General features: G+C 43.2%; 1 protein-coding gene across 1 annotated transcript in view; it reads right to left on the bottom strand.

The window, feature by feature from the left end:
* Positions 1 to 19,931, bottom strand: part of CPS1 (carbamoyl-phosphate synthase 1) — a 109,024-nt gene that overhangs the window by 46,426 nt on the left and 42,667 nt on the right. The window contains exons 13-22 of the mRNA XM_061459519.1: positions 18,908 to 19,003; positions 18,158 to 18,253; positions 14,472 to 14,661; positions 13,836 to 13,993; positions 13,136 to 13,264; positions 9,517 to 9,661; positions 8,939 to 9,149; positions 7,635 to 7,833; positions 4,746 to 4,922; positions 995 to 1,113 (exon numbers count right to left, since the gene is read on the bottom strand). Of these exons, the coding sequence (XP_061315503.1) occupies positions 995 to 1,113; positions 4,746 to 4,922; positions 7,635 to 7,833; positions 8,939 to 9,149; positions 9,517 to 9,661; positions 13,136 to 13,264; positions 13,836 to 13,993; positions 14,472 to 14,661; positions 18,158 to 18,253; positions 18,908 to 19,003 (1,520 nt within the window). The remainder of the gene's footprint in view (positions 1 to 994; positions 1,114 to 4,745; positions 4,923 to 7,634; positions 7,834 to 8,938; positions 9,150 to 9,516; positions 9,662 to 13,135; positions 13,265 to 13,835; positions 13,994 to 14,471; positions 14,662 to 18,157; positions 18,254 to 18,907; positions 19,004 to 19,931) is intronic.

Here is a 19,931-nt window from a genome sequence, read left to right as displayed (position 1 = left end):
TGCTCCAGATAAACGCAACACGACACAGATGTTAGCGGGCACAAGGCCAAACAACAGATCTCAGTAAATAACTAAGCTACTCCTTCTCTTCCACCTCCCTCCACATTTATTTTTGTTTAGCTGCACATCCAGCTTGTTCCGGGGGGCAAGGGAGAGCAAGGGCTGCTTAATTAAAAACGTGCAGCTGGTCAAAGAAGCAAAAATCACAGCAGATGAACTAACAAGCACCTCAGTGACGCACTGGCTACGGTGCGCTCCCAGTGCCATCGTGTGGCGAAATGTGCTTAACACAAGGGGTACCCGAAGCAGAAAAGCCGGCGGACACACAACCCATAACTCAGCAAGGAGGTTCTCCCTACCTCGTAAACCATGAAGGCAAAGCTCAAGTCAGCAAGAAGCTGGAACTGAAATACAGCCCAGCACGTTAATTTACTGCTACCTCTCCTGCTTAGTTTTATACGGTCATTTTTCTTGAAGAAAGAAGATTTATATTTAAATATGGCTGGAATTACAGACGTTTAAAAGTACAAAACAGCACATACTGCATGATCACAGCAAGGCAGAAAAGCTTAAAAATCAACTGGCCAGGCTGGAAAAAGACAGTGTATTTGACCTTCAGGTGTAGTAAGTGACGACAAATCCTGTGTTTGGATGCTCTGCCCTCAGCACATGAGTGCAGACTACTCACTGCAGGCCATCCACAATCCCAGCCTCAGTCTCAGAGATACAATGAGGATTTTCCAAAGTAAACCAGAACTTCCATAATCCCTAGGAACAGCTAATGCCTAAGCACAAGCCTAAGAGTGTTCTCAGAAATGTCCTCTGCCTGGGTGAGGCATTGAACTGGGTTTTAAGACAACACTGCTTACTCCAAGCACTGAAATAAACTTCTTAGCATTGACTACATCTGTGCTCAGGGCTTCCCATGGGCTTCCCAACAGGATGCCCAGAAGGACCATTGTGTCCTAGGATAAAGCTGGTGGGTTTTTCTTACCTGTTCACTTCCTTCAGGATTTTCTCCATGTTCACAATGCCACGCATCTTATACAGGAACCACTTGTCAATGGCTGTGAGTTTGTGAATGACATCCACTGGGACTTCATTATCCAATGCCTGCCAAACAAAAGACAGCACCAAACAGCCCCTTTAATACATGCTTCATAAATCGAGATTTAGTCTGCAAATAGGTAGGAGCAACTGGATAGCACAAAAACATAGAAAGTACTGTAGAATAAGCTGGACAAATAAAGGTTCATCGAACCCACCTTGTCTCCTGCAGCAACAGAAAATGGGGCCCTCAAGCAGTGTAGAGAGGCACCACGTACCAAAAGCTGGCTTCTGTTTAAGCAAGAGAGGTAATTTGCAGTCAGCAGCCAAACTTAAACTGATGGTAACAAGGCTTGGTGACCACTGAGTATATGCCTTAAGAAACTACAGGGGTGCATATGCAACCTGCAGTGCCGACTCCTTCACCTGCACCTACTCCCAGTCAAGTTGCCTAAATCTCAGACCCTCTGGCAACCTCCTAGCTGCAAGTGCTAGGCAGGAAGGACAGATTCTCAGTTAAAAAGGAACTCTTTGCTTTAGAGCATAAATATTGATTTACCATCGAAATACAAAGCTGAATCAAAGCACGTGGGCTTGAAATACCTCTGAAGCAAGGGAAAGGGATGCCCCATCCCTGGCAGTGTACAAGATCAGGCTGGATGGGGCTTGGAGCAACCTGGTCTTATGGAAGGTGTCCCTGCCCATGGGAGGGGCTTGGAACTGGATGAGGCTTTAGGTCCCTTCCAACTCAAACCATTCTAGGATTCTATGTTTCTATGTAAGTCCAGTCCTGAGGCAACACTGCAAAATGTCAAAGCTATGGCATAACTTGAGCTTCTCTCACTGTATCTCAAGTTAATGTCAAGATCATTCAAATTTACCTGCATTATCTTGCTGGGGCAATAATTTTTTTTTTGTTTTGATCCAACTATTTGCAAGCATGGGGTAAAAAGGAACCCCACAGAGGTACTATTCATAAGACAGTGGATTACAATCATATATATATATATATATATATATATATATATGCTAGAGAGCCCCCTAGCATGATACAGTTGTATTTTCTACCAGCAATATTCCTTGGGTCTCACCAGTGGTGCACAGTTACAACTCTCTTGATAAAACAACAAACAACTAAAGGGTTTCCAAGCAGCTTGGCCGAGTATCTTTCTCACAACCTTTCTCTTGTCCTGAGAGATAAGAAGGTACTGACTTGAATATCCTGCTTGCTTACAAGCAGCAGTGAAAATCTCCAATGCACTTTTTGTTCCTTTAGAGTAACCAGTCACTTACACACTGAACCTTCAGCTAGTGCTTAGCACCCACCAGCCACTGGTCTTCCAAAGACAGGAGGGAGCCACAGCAGGACAGCATGACTTCAGATCCCTCCTCACCTTCAAGAGCATCCCACCCAGTAGACACTGGCCCCATGCTAGGAAGCAAAGGAGTTTATAGGACTGCCTTCACATGGTGAGTGAGGGAGCAAGCCTGGTCTGCAGGCAAAGCAAGGGAGGGCAGTTGAGCTCTGTGCTGTGTCTGGGGCCAGTACCCTTGCTCCTTCAGTCCCATCCTTGCTCCTCACACAAGGAAGTATTTAGCTTCCTTTAGTGAACAGCTAGAAGACCAAAGCCCTGGTGTGAAACAGAGCATGGACCAAATCCACAGCCTATGTTTTCTGATGCCACTTGCATACAACCTTAAGAGGGCAGAGAAAAGATGTGATATAACCTGAGCAGCCCTGCTCATCAGGCAGTTCCATCCCCAGAGTTAGCCACTCTGGCCAAGAAACAAGTCTCATCTATTTCAGCCTCTTTCCTAGTGCCTTCTTTCACATTACAACAGGGAGTCCCATTACAACAGCAATCGCTCTGAATGGCAGCTGAACTCCCGTCCCTTTCACCTGAACAGTTACTGTTTTCATCATCCAACAGACAAAGGAGAGAGAAAAAGTAAAAAGCCTTGGAGAGCTGACTAGTGGGGCTTAAGGGGGAAGAGAAGACATACAAGGAGCTCTATCCTGTTCCAAACAAAGCTGACGGATAATGGAAACTAACTGTTGGCTTTTAAATGTCAGCAGGCTGGAAAGGGATTTCCAGGCAGGCAGCCCCAGCTGCCAGAACTACCTGTCACTGATACTACTTGCCTGTTATTAACAGGGATGAATTAATGCACTGTGTCTGGCTCAGGCAGCTCTTTACAGGGAGGGATTAAGACTCTGATCTTGCTTTTTTTCAACAGCTCCCAGGGAAAATGCCACCAGCTGGGAACACCCAGAGTGTTCAGTGTGACCCAAACTCACCTCTACCCCCCCAGATCCCCTGTGTTACAATGGGGCTAAGATTAACCTTTCATAAAAGCTCTCTGAGCCACGCAGAGACAAGAAGCAAGACTTCTCTCTCAGCCACAATAACAAAGACCAAGCACAGCTGCTGAAGGATGTTCTACACTTAAGCACTTCCCCAGCTTGAAAACCAAGAGTCAACAGCTGGACAAAGCCACACATTTACAGAACATCTTATAAATGGCCTGAACAAGCAGCACAAAAGGAACAAGCTATGTGAAAACCTTGTTACAAATACAGCACAACCTCAGTTCCCTACACTCATGTGAAGGATGTAATGAAATATATCAACACATGAGCACAAAGGGCTTAAAGACTCCACTACACAAAGTTAGGGGCACAAAAACTGGTGAATAGGTGTTCCCCGCCAGGAAGGTTTGCAATCTTGAAAAAACCAAGAGGTAAGCGTGAGCTATAAAAGGCAACTGTTCCATCCTCTTCATAGAGGGTATGGACAGATGGACAAGTTAGCTGCAGCAAAACCACAGCATGCAATTGCACCTACTTTCTAAAGTAACTAATCCCACATTTGCCGTGTGATATACACAGGAAAACACCATGGAGCTGAAGGAAGAAGTCATTTCACACCCAGGCTTCCCCTCTTACCAAGACACCCTGAAAGATGAAGTGATTTGCCCAGTGCGACAGGAGAGTGGTTAAAAGAATATAAAGGAAGTTGATCTTATTTCAAGGAATAGGAAATTTCCTGTATGCTAAATTTCAGATAGAATTATATTTTTTGTATTTGTTTGTTTCAAGCCCATGCCAACACGGCAACTGCAAAAAGGCAGTGCTCTCAGGAGACTGCAGCTTGCCATGCTTTATCATCCTTTGTTCAATTCTCAAAAGCATCTTCAATTTCTCTTTCCTCCCTTCCTATAAATTAATGGTAATCTGCAAAAACAGCCAACTTTGACTGAAAGACTAGTGTAAATCAGGGCTGAATACTCAGCAAACAATTATATCATAGGAACAAACAAAGGAAAGCGGTCCAGGTCTCCATCAACACTCAGCTAAAAGTACCAGAACACAGGAATGCACCTGAATTCAATGAGCACTGGCTAAGATTGTACCAAAAGACAAACATGTTACATGAGTACAGAAGATGCAGGAAAATACAGATGTCAGTGGGACAAACTGAAGTCATGTATTCACCTGCTATTGTGTTGTGCAGAGGAAATTACATGCGACAGAATATCTGTACTTCAAAATCAAGGATCCTACACAAGGTGGTCCCAGTGTGCTTACAGAGGCAAACCAGGAGATAAACAATACTCAATCTCTGCCACCTAAGTTGGCCCAATCTAGTTGCTATAATGCAGGGGGCCCAGGTCAAGAGCTTTCTGTCTTTTGTTACCTTGCCTATTGCATATATTCGTGTGCTGGATGGCTCAGAGAGATCCTTCTGGAGATCTACAACAGCTGGCCAGGCTTTATTCACAGGCAGATGCGAAGTGAAGCCATCTACAGAGGGGTGGCACATTCTTAGGGCCTTTTGGAAGCTCTCTTCAAAAGTACGTCCAATAGCCATGACCTGCAATGGAGAGCAGTGTTATGGAGACCATGTTAGCAGTGCTGAGCTGCTGCCCAGCTGTCCTCTGAATAACAGAGGAGTGACAATTTAAAAACATAAGACAATGTAAAAAGGACATGGAACTGTTGGAACAAGTCCAGAGGAGGCCACAAGAATGATAAGGGGGCTGAAGCACTCCTGTACAAAGACAGGCTGAGTGAGATACCTGGGGCTGTTCAGCCTGGAGTAGAGAAGGCTGCGTGCAGACCTCACAGTAGCCTACACAGGGCTACAGGGATGCCAGAGAGGGACCCTTCATCAGGGATTGTAGTGACAGGACAAGGGGTGATGGGTTCAAACCTAAACAGGGGAGATTTAGGTTAGAAATAAGGCAGAAGTTCTTCCCTGTGAGGGTGCTGAGGCGCTGGCACAGGGTGCCCAGAGAAGCTGTGGCTGCCCCATCCCTGGCAGTGTTCAAGCAGTGTTCAAGGCCAGGTTGGACACAGGGGCTTGGAGCAACATGCTCTAGTGGAAGGTGTCCCTGCCCATTGCATGGGGTTAGGACTAGATGATCTTAAGGTCATTTTCAACCCAAACCATTCTATGATTCTATGATCTAAACCATGAAGATGGACATTCAGAAAGATTACAGCCTTTGGACCTTCCCCCTGTGATAGTCCTGCTAACTTGAAGACAGGCACAGCTGATTGAGCTTTGGGAGTACCAGTTCTAGGCCTGACTGCTAGCATTACCAACAGGGAGTTTCGGATGAGTGATTCCTTTCTGCTTTCATCTCCCTATCTGTAAAATACAGGAAGCTGCTGCTCTCCTCTGTAAATTCCTTTGAAGCACTTTACAGAGGGAAACATATGCTGCAGCATGGGTGTTGTAACATAGAAAGATATTTCTGTTCAACAACCTGTTAGAGATAGAAATTCACAGTGGGAATTTTAAGGTTCAGATCAAATCTGCGCCTCTTCCTTTAAATTACATTTAACAGTGACTCTCCCCTGTGAGGGCTCTCTTAAAGGATTACTCCTCCTAGGCATGGCAGGACTGGGGTTTCCCTCCTTCAATCTTGACATCACATCTAATAGGAAAGCAAGCCTTTCTCTGTGGAAATCTGTGAGGTAACAGAGCTCTTTCTCCAGTTTCTACATTTTTATTTCCCAGTGCAGTGAAACCCTCACAGCATAAAACCCTTCCCAAACACAGCACTGAAAATGTCAAAAGAATAACATTGTTCTCTCTTTTCCCACTGCTCCAGGCCCACTGCCCAGCCCAACAGAGTTCAGGAAAAAAACAGAGACCAGGCCAGGCTGTTTGATTAATGAAAGAGCAGTAGGGGCTGCAATCTGGCTTCAAGTTCAGGCCAGGGGAGATGGCTGTGCCATACCAATATAGACATAGCAGCAAGAAGCTCTTTGCTTCAGACACCCTCTCCTGCTCCCAGGTCCTGCAGACTAACCTTTCTACTGAGTAGCTCCACCAGCTGCAAACTGCATCTCTTAAACTTCTCCATCCCTGCTTCAGTTCACCCCCCAGCAGTCACAGACCTGCACTGTTGGAGCACTGACTCTTCCTGCATCTCCCTCCTCCCTTTACCCAGCAAACGGCCTTGAGAAGGACACGGGGTTCACGCAGTTTTGCTTTTGTGATACATGACCTGCGAAGACTCAATATTTCCTCCTCCTAATGGGAATGGCCCGGAAGTGTTTACAGCTGATGGTGCACAAGGCAACTGTATTTAAGAACCCCAGCTCTACAGAACAGTCCAACAACCCCTAAGCAGTGAGAGTTATTATCAGTAAGAATCAACTCACTGAAAAAAAAGTCAAACTCATTGCCATTAAAAGCCAAAACTGCCACTGGAAAATCAAGTTCTAATTAATCCTTCCAGTTGTATGATGGCTTGTTGCTTGAGCAAGGTAGAACTGATGTCAGGAAGGTTTCACATGTCAAAACAATTTAATAAAAGAGCTACTTGAAAAGCATTAGGTAAACACAGCAGCTGAAAAAATACACTTTAATTCTTTTGCTTTGGTAGCTGGTAGGAAATTAACAAAGTGGGTAATGTGCCATTTTCCCTCATTTCTTTCCTTTTAAAGTAAGGGCCTAAAAATGCTATTATTGTCCCAGACACCTTAAAATAAGGGTTTAAAAGTCACACTGTCATGTTCAGGATACAAGAGACTTAATCACTTAGAGAAGTCAAGACTTCAGAACTAGATTTCGGGTCGTATTTTTACATACATGTGCATTTCAAGAGCAGAATTAGGCTGAGACTTGGCGTATGGTTTTAACAGAGAGGACAAATGACTATGGGAACACATGAGAGTTGTAGCTCATCAGCATCACCGGTAATCTTAACAGGCCACAACTCTTGATGTTATATTTTAATTCACCACTACTACAGAACCCTCAACAAAAATAATTTTGAGAGTCCTGTAGCAAGTGTTAAGAATGAAGAATGAATGAAGTCAACCTCAGGTGATGCAGTGGTCTCCTCCCTTAGGAATCAAACCATTTAGGAATCCACTCTGTGATATCCAAGATTACACAATCCTAACTCATTGTCATTAATTATAGTACTGGATAAAAATTATTTGAGCTGGATAAATACCTTCAAAAGCCATTAGGTCCCTGAAAAGAGATGATATGAGGGTTTCCAAGAAAAAGAAATGAGTTTCCCAAGTGGTGGAAAAGAAGAGAAAAAGAGAGTCTTGCACTCACCTCTCCCACACTCTTCATGGAACTTCCAATCTGGTTGGACATATGCTGAAAACGGTCCAAATCCCAGCGGGGTATCTTGGTAACAACATAATCCAGGCTGGGCTCAAAGCAGGCAGAAGTTTTTCCTGTCACCACATTCTTGATTTCTGGCAAAGGGATCCCCAAGGCAATTTTGGCAGCAATAAACGCTAATGGATACCTGGCATAGAGGACAAGTAGAGAATAGCAGAGTGGGAAGTACTTTGCTTTTGCAAATCCCAGGAATGGATCAAATTAAACACATGTGAGGTGATTTTCCCTCCTCAACACAACAGAAGGTTACTGTGCTTGAATGCAGGCAGGCTCATCCAGCTTCCTACCTTAATAAGTTGGAGAGCTACCTACCGAGATCTGGGACTTATTATCTGCAAAGCCACCTGTGTTAAGTACCTGTCATGCCCACAGTGAGACCACACACAGAGATCTGTTTTGCTGCAAGACTACCATCCAAAAAGAATGGCATCCAATCAAATGTCCACTATCCAACATCATGGCTTACCTCCAGTCTGCTGTGGCACTTCAACAACCACAAGAATTGTTGAGAACTGAAAAGTAGAGATTAATTTGTGCCTCTCTACAGCATCTGCAAAGTGTTATTAAGCCAATTTTTAAATAGCCTGCTCTGACCATCCTTATCTTGATTAGTTTATGATTAGCCAACTAAACAAAGGCAGCTAGCAACACCATTTGCATCAATCTGACAGACAGCTCATTAATAACTGTGTCCTCTGGGTCCTAGAGATGATTTGCAGCCAACATATGGATACAGTGGATATGCTTTGTAAGGACAGCTATTAGGCTCCCCCACACACACCTCCTGGGAGTTTTTCCACTTGTAGTAACAGCAGCAGCAGGTTGGATTAGACCTGGAGGGCTCACTAACCCCTTCTTCCATCTCCCAGCAGGACTGACTCTCCAAGGGTCAAGCCTAGCAGATGCTGACAAGAGTTGTTCTTAGCAGCTTCTCATGCATAAATCTGCACCTTACTGTCCTGACTGCTCCAGAGCTCTCCCTAACAACCAACTTCAGTTTTCCTTGCTGCAAATCAGGCTTACACATCCTTGTCTTAACTGAATGGAAAGCAGATGCAGGAGCTCTTCTTCCTTGCAGCTGTCTCCCATATATTTAAATAAACACTGATCCAATTTCCTTATCAGAATTCTCTCTTCCTGTTCTTCTCCCCTCCTTTTTTGCCTATTCATTTGTTTGTTCTGTAGTTTTGTGTTGGTTTTTTCTTGGGGGGTGGGGGGTTAAATAATCTTACCCTGTTGCCTTGGAAGCCAAAGCTGAACTTCTCGAGAGCCTGGCATTAACTTCAATGATGTAGTACTCCAGGGAAGTTGGATGCAGAGCAAACTGGATGTTACACTCTCCCACAATGCCCAGATGCCGGACGACTTTGATGGCACGATCCCTCAGCATCTGAAATTCCTCATTAGTGAGTGTCTGGCTTGGAGCCACTACAACAGAATCTCCTGTTGTCACAAGGTAGCAGAAAAGGAAAATAAGAAGCTGCTCAGTGGCAGATAAATTCTAGCCACACAGGTCACTTTCTTTGCTAACCCACTGCAATAATGAAGTTAGCACAGACATTCTAACCTGTGGATGCACAGTTGATGAAAAGCACAGATAGTCAGAAGCCCAGAGTTGGAGTGGTCAGGCAGTCACACAGTAAAAGGGATCATAGGGGTCCATTTCACACTGTAGCTGGCTGTACCCAAGATCTGAAGAGTATTTCTAGAGTGACTTCATCAACCACAAACCTATGTCAGTAACAGCAGCCAGAAGGGCATGGCATAAAAAAAGCTAATTTCCAGTTACCCAGCCTGTGGCCAAGCCTACCTGTGTGGACTCCCATAGCATCTATGTTCTCCATATTGCAGACAGCAATACAATTATCAGCAGCATCTCTCACAACTTCATACTCTATCTCCTTCCAGCCAACAACTGATTTTTCCACCAGAATTTGGTTAGTCATTGCAAATGCCTGGGAATATGTTAGGGAAAAGAAACAGTAAAAAAGAAAAACTTATTAGACCATGTTCCATATTTAAGACTTCTATGGCTTATCTTCAGACATCCCAGACCAACATGAAAATTGAAAGATAAAGGCAAGTGAAGTTCACAGCACTGACAACAAGCACTTTATATTTCTCTTTTTTAAAGGAAAAAAAAAGATTAGCTTCATTTGAAAAGTACAGGAAAATATTTATGTGACCTGATGGGAAAACAAAGGCAGGGCACATGAGCTTGCAATGGCATGTAAGTAACAAACAGGAATATAAAAACATCTAAGGCTTCAATCATGCAGCAGACACGTGGGTTTTTTTTTGTGGATGTGGGTAGCCCCACGGACTTCAACAGAACTGCAGAAGACTGAATTGACTAAGTGATGGGGATGTGGGTTCCAGCAAACACTATGTAATTAATAGTATTAATAATGCTGCTTATCATTGGCATACTAACCAGAAGCAAGATTCATGATCTATTCTTAAGCAGATCTTCAGAGCACTCCTCAGTGAAAGCGACAAAATGAAAAATACAGCTTGTTGGTAAACAAGCATAATCAAAGTGAATAAATGGCCTTAATATTAGCAGATAAAAAACATTAATCAATTGTCTCCTAAAATCCTAGAAAATAAGAGCTACATTATCCATCCATCCTTTAGCAAAGCTTCTTGTTTTAATGCTGCCCATCCATCAGTCTGCAGCCTGGTGCCCTCTGTAGTTAGCTCAAGCTGTTAGTCAGCTGTTGCCCTTAGCTCTGTTGTCAAACTTGCACACAGAAAATGAAAAGCAAAAGTAGTTTGAGGAGTGGCACTTCACATTCACACTCAGCACAAACACTGAATCTGTGGGGATGTAGCAGGAATGCCCAATCACACTTGTAAAACAATCCAAGCTGCTCCTGTGTTACTGTCTATTGCCTTCTCTCACTCAAAATGAGCAGTCTCAGGAAACACGAACAGATTACTTGAAGTATGTGGGCTATGAAACATCCACTGTTCAGTCCTCTGAATTACATACAATTCAGAGTCCTATGTCTGAAAACCCAGTTCACACAATTACTACAGATCACCTTTGTAATTGAGAACAAGGGAGTTTCTGCTGGACTGTAGACACGAGCATCCAAAGTTGAGCTAATTTAACTCATTTAATTTATAAGGGGCATATAAGGATGTTAGGGAGGAACTATTCATTAGAGACTGCAGTGATAGGACAAGGGGTAACAGGATAAAACTTAAACACGGGGAAGTTTAGATTGGATATAAGGAAGAAGTTCTTTACTGTAAGGGTGGTGAGGCGCTGGAATGGGTTGTCCAAGGAAGGTGTGAATGCTCCATTCCTGGCAGTGTTCAAGGCCAGGTTGGACAAAGCCTTGGATGACATGGTTCAGTGGGTGGTGTCCCTGCTCATGGCAAGGGGGCTGGAACTGGATTATCTTAAGGTCCTTTCCAACCCTATCTATGAGTCTAGGTTTCTAACCCAAACTGTTTTCCGCTGCACATTTTGAAATGTTGATACCAAACTGGGAGGTGCTGTTGCCTCTCTTGAAGGACAGGAGGCCTTGTAGAAGTATCTAGATCGATTGGAGCATTAGGCTGTGATTAATGGAATGAAATCTAACAAGATGAAATGCCAGATTCTGCACCCAGGATGGACTAATGCCAGGCACAAGCATAAACTGGGACAGGAGTTGCTGGAGCCAACAAAGCTGGTGAAAGGGCTGGAAGGAAAGTCCTATGAAGAGTGGCTGAGAACTTTGGGCTTGTCTAGTTTGGAGAAAAGGAGGCTGAGAGGTGACCTCACTGCTCTCTACAGCTGCCTGAGGAGGGGAAGTGGCAATGGAGGTGCTGGTCTCTTCTCCCTGGTATCCAGTGACAGGATGCATGGGAATTCTGCAAAGCTTCATCAGGGGAGGTTCAGACTTAACATTAGGAAGCTTTTCTTTACTGAGAGGGTGGTCAAACACTGGCACAGACTTCCTAGAGAGGTGGTCAATGCCCCAGGCCTGTCAGTGTTTAAGAGGCATTTGGACAATGCCTTAACTTTTGGTGAGCATGGAAGTGGGTCAGGCAGTTGGACTGGATGATCATTGTAGCTCTCTTCCAACTTAAATACTCTGTTCTACTCCAATTCAAAATGCCGAAGTTCTTTTAGTATAACTTTTGAGAAAATGAAAACATTTATTTAGAAAGTAAAACAGAATCAGGCTTTTCAAAGAAAGAGTTTCAGAACTGTGAAACACTTACTAAAGATATGAACTGCCCAACTCTGAAGTTTCATAGCTAATAAGATGCTTATCAAGAGCAGCTGGTTTACAGATCTCAGGGAAAAACTGAGATGTTCAAAATCACCTTAAAAGAACACCAAGAAACACTGATCAAAACCAGGTTTTCCTACTGAAAAATATTTGGATATCAACTTTTTCAGACAGCTGCACTCCCAGAGTTCCTGAGTGAATTTCTGCTTTCTTTGAACAAAGCCCATGTGTGTTGGGCAAGCAAAGTGTTTCCAGCTTCAGCCATCAATCTGTGAGGTGGGGTTACTGCACCCAATGTCTCCTCCTGTATCTGTCAAGTCCTGTCCACTGGGCCTCCCTGCAACTGACACTGCCTGAGCAGATATTTGCTCAGCACTAAGCACACTAAACCCAAAGTCCGTTTGCATGGGAGCAGCATGGAAGGATACACAAATGGCATTTTCACAGACATATCTTACTGGCCCCAGTAAGACACTGGAGACAAAACACTGCTGTGTTTTGTCCTAGAGATACATGAAAGATTAAGAGGTTCAGCAAATCAGGGAAAGAAAAAAACTAAGAAACAGAGATTTATTTCCTAAAATTCCACATTTTTGCCAAGGAAAAAGCTTTTTGGGTTTCGTTTTGTTTTCCTCAATTATCTGCTTACTTTTCACAGCAAATTTATAAAACCAATCCCAGATTTCCTACGGAAGAGCTGTTTCTATAGCCAGAGACAGCTGGTAGATGTCAAATTATGAAGTGTCATCCCATTAAATCCCTACATGAGCTTTTGACCATCAAAAATGCTGTCTTTAGACAGAAACACAACAGAGGCCCAAGCCTATCTTCTGTCCTTGATAATGCATTGTCACTCAGCATTTAAAACATTTCAACTTCCTTGACAGCCTTCATGTGCCATTTACTCCCGCAAGTAGGTGAATATAGTCCAATCTGTTTATTTTCAGACCCAAATTGCTGAAACAGTCAAGTAATGACTTGTTTCTCATGAATTGAATAGATCTGTAATTTTAACATGTTTGTTATCCGAGTCAGCAGGAATCATGAACAGAGGGCATGAGAAGGAATCAGGATAACAATTTACAGGTAAGATGAAAGGTGGGGTATGTACAATTCCAGTGTCTGTGACTATCAGAAGAATATCTAAGAAAACCGGATGTTCAGGTCTACTCCTGGAGCTTGCAATTGCAGACGTACCTTTGTACCAAGGTCCAGCAAACTTTCTTTATCGGGACATATTCCTGACCCTAGACCACCAAGGGCATAAGCAGAACGTATCATGACTGGGTAACTAATCTTTTCAGCTGCCTTCAGAGCATCTTCAACCTTGAAGGACATGGAAATAGTTTTCAGAGGTATAATAACAATTCAAATGAACAAAGTCTCAACTCTGGTTACACTGTTAACTGGAAATCACATCAGTAAGACACTATAAGATGAAAAGAGTAACAGTTGGCTTTATAATACTGCTTTGTTCTGCCAAACAGCAGGAAACAGGAACATGGACTCAAGGAGGGGCTTCTGTCCTTAGTTATGTGTGGACTTCCTTATTGACAAAGTCCTTATCTGGTCTGGCTTCACAGACTTTTAGCATGAAATAACCCCTCCAACAAACATCCTGGTTCAGTTTCCTCCAAACTCCAACAAGAGCAGTACAGAAGCCACCTCAACCCAATTTCTTTTTCTTGTCAACAAGTAAATGAGTGCTTAATTGCATTTGCACTCATTCTAAATCCTGGTGAACCAGCATCAGTCAGTGGGGAGTGATGGTGAAAGCGTACAAACTACAGTAGCCACAGTTGTATTCAGCTTTCACTCAACAAAACTAGATTTAGTTTTTAGCAACTCCAATGGACAACAGTAATAGTAATCACATCTTCAAAATCATCTGATTTACCGATTCCGCTGCAAAGCTAGGAGCAATCTTTTCATTTAGCTCAGTCAGCTTATCACAAAAAAGCTTTCTATCCTCTGTCGCCATGATGGATTCAACTGATGTACCTAGGACCTTCACACCATACTCCTGTAGGACTCCTTGCTTGAAGAGCTCCACTCCTGCAGAGTAAACAGAAGAAGAAGAAAGTATTCAAAAGGTAGCTGACTAGCTGACAACTTTTCTGGCCTCTTCAGCAGCTATTTTATTATAGGTTGTCAGTATTAGAACTCAGAACCATAACATGAAAGTTTCTGTCCTCATATCTATGAAACCTGGAATATCAGTAAAGTTACTGCTTGGCCATCACCTCCAACACAAAGCAAAGGAGTGCAGTGTTTGGAAGAAGCTAACTTTTCCTTTTGATCTCTGCCTCAAGGTGGTCTACAAGTATCAAAATCAGCAATTCGATGTTATGTTCACAACTCAGCAATTACTCACTCCCCCATGGTCAGTATCTTTGCCTGTAGTCCTTAGTAACTTAGACAATGTACCACGCACATGGGTATTGCATGTCTGCACAAATAAAGCCTGCTGAACACATAGTAAAAACCATGAGTTTGCCTGCAAGGAGTGCCAAAATGCCTATATTGTACTCACCACAGTTGAGAGCAGTCTGGCCACCCATGCCCAGAATTAATCCATCAGGACGCTCTGCTTTGATGACTTCTGTGACAAACTGTGGAGTGATGGGGAGGAAGTAGACAGCATCAGCCTGCTTTAAGCCAGTCTCATTGGTCTGCACTGAAGCAATATTGGGATTCATGAGGACAGTTTTCACATTTTCTTCCTGAAAAAATGAAAATATGCATTAAAACTAAGAATATGTGGAAAAAGATCTAACAGCAGCAGCAAGGAGAGATGGGGCTCAACAAGCTGTTTACCAACAGTAGCATTTAAAAAGTCCGGTTCCCTATGTACTCTCCCATAAGGGATCCCTGGTTTCTTGTAACAGGCTGAGCTAATGGAAATTCTTTACTTTCGTGCCTCTGCATGTCAATGGCTCTTCAGGGAATGGTGATTCCCACCTTATTCAGAAACATGGTTGAAATTGCTTAGTACATTTAGGAGTTACACAGGGGAGACAGGAACAAACTCCAGCATTCTCATGTCTGTGTTCTGTTGAAAGTCAGTCTAGAAGTCACCAAAAATTAATGAAAACCCAATCTTTTCTTGCCAAGCAGTAGGTCTTTGATGGGATATCCAGGTAGTTATCAGCTTTTGTACCAATTAGTAACAGTACAAACCCACATTGTTTGCTCTGACTTTCCTTAAACATACTTTACTTTTCCCGGTGTCATTGCTTTAAGAATCTTGTCCTATTACATTTTTATTTGATACTGCATGTACTCAACAGACAAACTCTGCCTTTAAACGCAGGACAAAGGTTAGCCAAAACTTCACACTGTATTTTCTCTGTCACATATAAGAAATAGGGTGATGATAAAGTTTATCTGTTTCCTGCTATACCAGTGGGAGTTTTACCACTCTTGGTTACTGTCGTGGTTTAAACCCAGTCAGGTAACTCGTTCACTCACTCCCCCCCTTCTTGCCCTCCCCCTACTCCCGGAGGAACAGAGAGGAGAATCGAAAAGAAAGCAACTCCCACAGGCTGAGATAAGAACAGTTTAGTAACTAAGGTATAACACAGATCACTACTGCTACCACCAATGATAATAATGATAAAGGAAATAGCAAGGGAAGAGAATACAACACCTCAGCACCAGCCGACCGATAACTCGCCCCCCCCCCCCAGCCCGACCAAGCTCTGACCGATACCTCCTCCAACCCTGCAGATCCCAGCCCTTCCGGGTAACTCTCCGTTACATCCTGGCCATGACATGCTGTGGTATGGAATACCTCTTTGGTCAGTTTGGGTCAGGTGTCCTGTCTCTGCTTCCTCCCAGCCTCCCCTCCTCCCTGGCAGAGCATGAGGCTCACAAAGTCCTTGGCCAAACCAAAACATCGCTATCAGCTCTGCTCCCAGGCTGAAAGTCAAAACACAGCACTGCACCAGCTACCAAGAAGGAGAAACATGACTGCTACTGCTGAACCCAGGACAGTTACAGACATTCACTGCAGTTGGCTCATTAGTAGAAAAAGTCTGAGGGAGATCAACTCTCCTCATATAGTGAATATTAGTGTAATGAGGAAGCCTACTAAGTTTTACTAATAATGATGAGACCAGAATGTGGCCAAGCTCAAAAACAGACCCAAGCTAACCACAAGCAGATAAAGAAGTGTATTAGTGCTTTGTTGCAAAGGAGGGTTGGGAAGAGCAAAGGCTGTGGCCTCATTTTTCTGACTCACTCTGATCTCCATCAACTTCTTGGAAAGCAATAAACTTCTACAAACAAACCATTTGCCAACTATGCTGATTAGAGATGCAAAATACACCTGAATAGAAAGGTTTGTGACATGGAAGTTGTGGAGGTTAAGAAACAACTGTGACTGTAATAAAAACAGGAATTGTGAAGAGTAATAAAGGATAGGAAGAATGTTGCTGGATTCAGTCAGCCATTCCTCACGTAAATGCTATGAAAGTCTTCCTAGGACCAGTACAGAAATTGCTGGTTTTGCCCAGCTTACAATAAGCATGAAAATGCCATAGGGTTTTTCTGTGTTTGATTAAAACTTGTGAGTGTTTGACCCATTGGTTTGGGGGAACAAACACACAGTTTGCCAAGAGCAGTGGGATTCTCACTCAAAGCTCTGACTCCTCCGTTCAGGTATAACCTTTTTGCTCTGTCCTTTGATAACTTCAAATACTGCCTTGAAGACCAGATGTAAATTTTTGCTGACCTTCTTGCCCCATGAAACACTTTCCTTGGAAATGTGTGGTGCAGCAAAGGGAAAGAAGGGAGAAAATCCTTATGGAAAATTGAGAGAAATGACCCCAAACTGGGTAGCTTTCACGGCAGTGATGAAGGAAAAGGGGAGATCTTTGAGCAAAGTATCTTCTCTAATGAACATATTCAGAAATTCATAGCTATAATTCTGGTAGTAATGAATGGGGGAGGGAGAGGTACCTCACTTGCCAACAACAGTGTATCTGTACAGCTCAGCCCTTTCTTCCCTACTTATTGGGGCAGGGTGTCTAAGGACCAGCTAGCAGTGATAAGGAAGACAATTAATGAGAGAATTAATGCTCACTGTTGCTAAGAGGGACACATTTTACTGATAACACATTGTTTGGGATGTTGGATTTTAATCCACTCACTTTTTGCCCTTGCAACCCCTTCCTCCAACTTCTGCCTTTTTAAACACAGGGCACTCTGCACAACGGCCACCCATCTTGACTGGGGACCTTTGTTACAACTTAATTAAGACAGTGCATGACTAATACTCCAGGAGGGTTCCATTCCTCTTTTGGTGTAAACCCACCTGTATTCAGAACAGTTGGGAGAATTCCCATAGCATGTAACCCAGAATGGTTAGGGTTGAAAGGAACTTTCTTAAAGATCATCAAGTTCTCATCAATTCACCCAAAGCAATGACTTCTCATTCATTCCTTTCAAGATTATCAATCTATTCTGGAAACAAAACTTGGCATATATGACCTTTAAAAAGTTCATCCCATTTAAAACAAATAGCATTTAGAAAACCTGCCTTGATAAGGGGTTCAAAATCTTTTGCATAACAATCTTGACAGCAGCCAACCATCTTAGCTGTTGTTGTTATTTCTCTGCATTGCAATGTGTTGGCACACCACAAAACTTTCAGTAATTGCAGCTCACGTGTTGCTGACCCTATTCCTTCTATTCAAACTTAAACAGGGGATGTTCAGATTAGATAGAAGGAGGAAGTTCTTTACTGTGAGGCTGGTGAGGCACTGGAATGGGCTGCCCAAAGAAGTGGTGAATGCTCCAGCCCTGGCAGTGTTCAAGGCCCAACTGGTCAGAGTCTTGGGTGACATGGTCTAGGGTGAGGTGTCCCTGCCCACGGCAGGGGGGGGTGGAACTAGATGATTTTAAGGTCCTTGACAACCTTAACTATTCTGTGATTCATTTCCACTGATCTTTACAAGCTTGGAGTCACCAGTCACATATCCCAAACAACAGACTGCTCAAAGACTGCAATGGAAAGCTTAAGAACATATCTCTTTGGAAGATAATTCCGAGCGGTTAATTCACATCACTGAACCAACAAGTCCACAAACAAAAAATGACTAGATTTTCCTAGTCATTTTTTCTCACCAGCTTCCCTGCCCCAGTCAGAGGAGGAGTTAGCTGGGAGAGGGGAAAAATGAAACACATGAAGTCAGTATTTTCAGAGCATCCTCTCACCTTCATGGCTTTCACAGCCTGGGATCCAGAGTAATCAAATTCCCCTGCTTGACCAATTGACAGACCCCCGGATCCTAGAATGAGCACTTTGGAGACCTAGAAATGTCAAACAGCATGGAAAAAAAAAATCAGTCCTATCATAGAGGATGTTGGAATGAACAGACACTGTTCAGCACTGAACGGTCTCAAATTACAAAACAGAAGTCTTAAAGAGAGAAAAGTCAAGTCCAAAACCACTGCAGTTTTACTTCCAAGAATATTTCTACTGGACTTGTCCTGTATATCTCTGCTTAGAGAAACACATGACTTATATTCAGGGCATACAGTAAACCTGTTAGTTGTATCATGAGCTTAACTTTGGCTGCCCGCAAAATCCAGCTGCCTTCTAAGACAGCAACACTGTGAAATTCAGCTCACACTAAGAATTGCAGACTTATTTGCTAAGCAACAGAACACCAAGATTATGCTGCTGGCACAGAATCTCAAGGCCAGATTATCCCAGGGCACCTCGAATACTGCCATGAGAGTACCCCACATGAAACATCAGATCTTACAACCTTCAAAGAAAAAGGAGTTGTTAACACATGAAACCCCTGATGACAGTGAGATAGGCAGCTGACAAGTCTTTTGCAAGGGAAGCCTCCTCTGACTTCCTTGGTCAGCTTTTTGTGCCATTTTGTACCATAGGTTCAGTAGGAATTAACAAGTGCCTCACTGACAGGCATGAATAATGAGTGTCTATACACTGACCTCCACTCTGGAAGCTGTCACTCCAGCTTTGGGCAGGACCGAGGAAACTGAGCTTTTCCCTCTCTTAATCAGTGCAATAAATGAATCAAATAGGAACTAGGAAAAATAAACACATGTATTTAATCACCAAAGTGGAACTAAATAAATGCCAAGCTCTTAGCTCTGCTCTGCTGCCTTCAGAAGGTAGATTTACACCATCAGAGAAGAGGGGATCATTGCCTGAAATTTGTCTAACAAGTTTGATGTATTTGACAAAGCTGAATTCAAGGAAGTGAGATCATATCAGGAAGAAAACACATATCAATCACATCTGTATCCTCTGCTTGTATATGGCTGGCAATGCAATGAATGAACTAGCTCAAAGGAACCATCTCAAATGAAGCCTGCTGCAGATCTGGGATCTGAACAGGTATCTCTAAACATCAGTTGTGCTACATCAGTACTGTCCTTCCAGAGGAAGCTACAGACAGTGGGAAAGGCTCCCCATCTGACCACACACTTGCAGAGCCTTGTCCACACCACTCCTGAAGCTGTCTGCTGGGAATTATGGAAGGAGCACAGATGGGTCCTGCATGACCATCACGATAGGCACTGTGTTATAGAACTCATGCCAGCAGCCAGAGTGCACAGACTGGGGAAAGGTACAGCTGAGGGTTGTTTTGAGTTCTCTAAGATTCACTAGTCAATCAGATTGCTATGAAACTTCTTGATATCAAGATATTTACTTGAAGGTTTAATCAATATCATGAAATTAAGATTAAAATAAGCACTTCGATACGTTCTTCCATCCTCCTATCTCAAGTAATGCTAAATGGTTTATTTATGTTTAGACATGCCCCCTTTGCATTCCACATCCCCTGTTGCTGCTTAGTCATACTCTGCAGCTACACAGCCAGTTGTTACAGAGTTTGTGCAAAGTCACAGATGGGGGATTAAAATTTCATTTCACTTAGGAGAACCAGAGTGAGGAAGTGTGAATCCATTTACATAACTCTACGGTAATTATAAGATTTGAAAGTGGAAC

This window comes from Pezoporus flaviventris, unplaced genomic scaffold (assembly GCF_033815535.1).
Source record: "Pezoporus flaviventris isolate CSIRO_AGI_PZ_B2104156 unplaced genomic scaffold, CSIRO_AGI_Pfla_v1 ptg000001l, whole genome shotgun sequence".
NCBI classification, from domain to species: Eukaryota; Metazoa; Chordata; class Aves; order Psittaciformes; family Psittacidae; genus Pezoporus; species Pezoporus flaviventris.
Note: the sequence above shows the minus strand (reverse complement) of the source record. Positions and strands in the feature narration are given on the sequence as shown.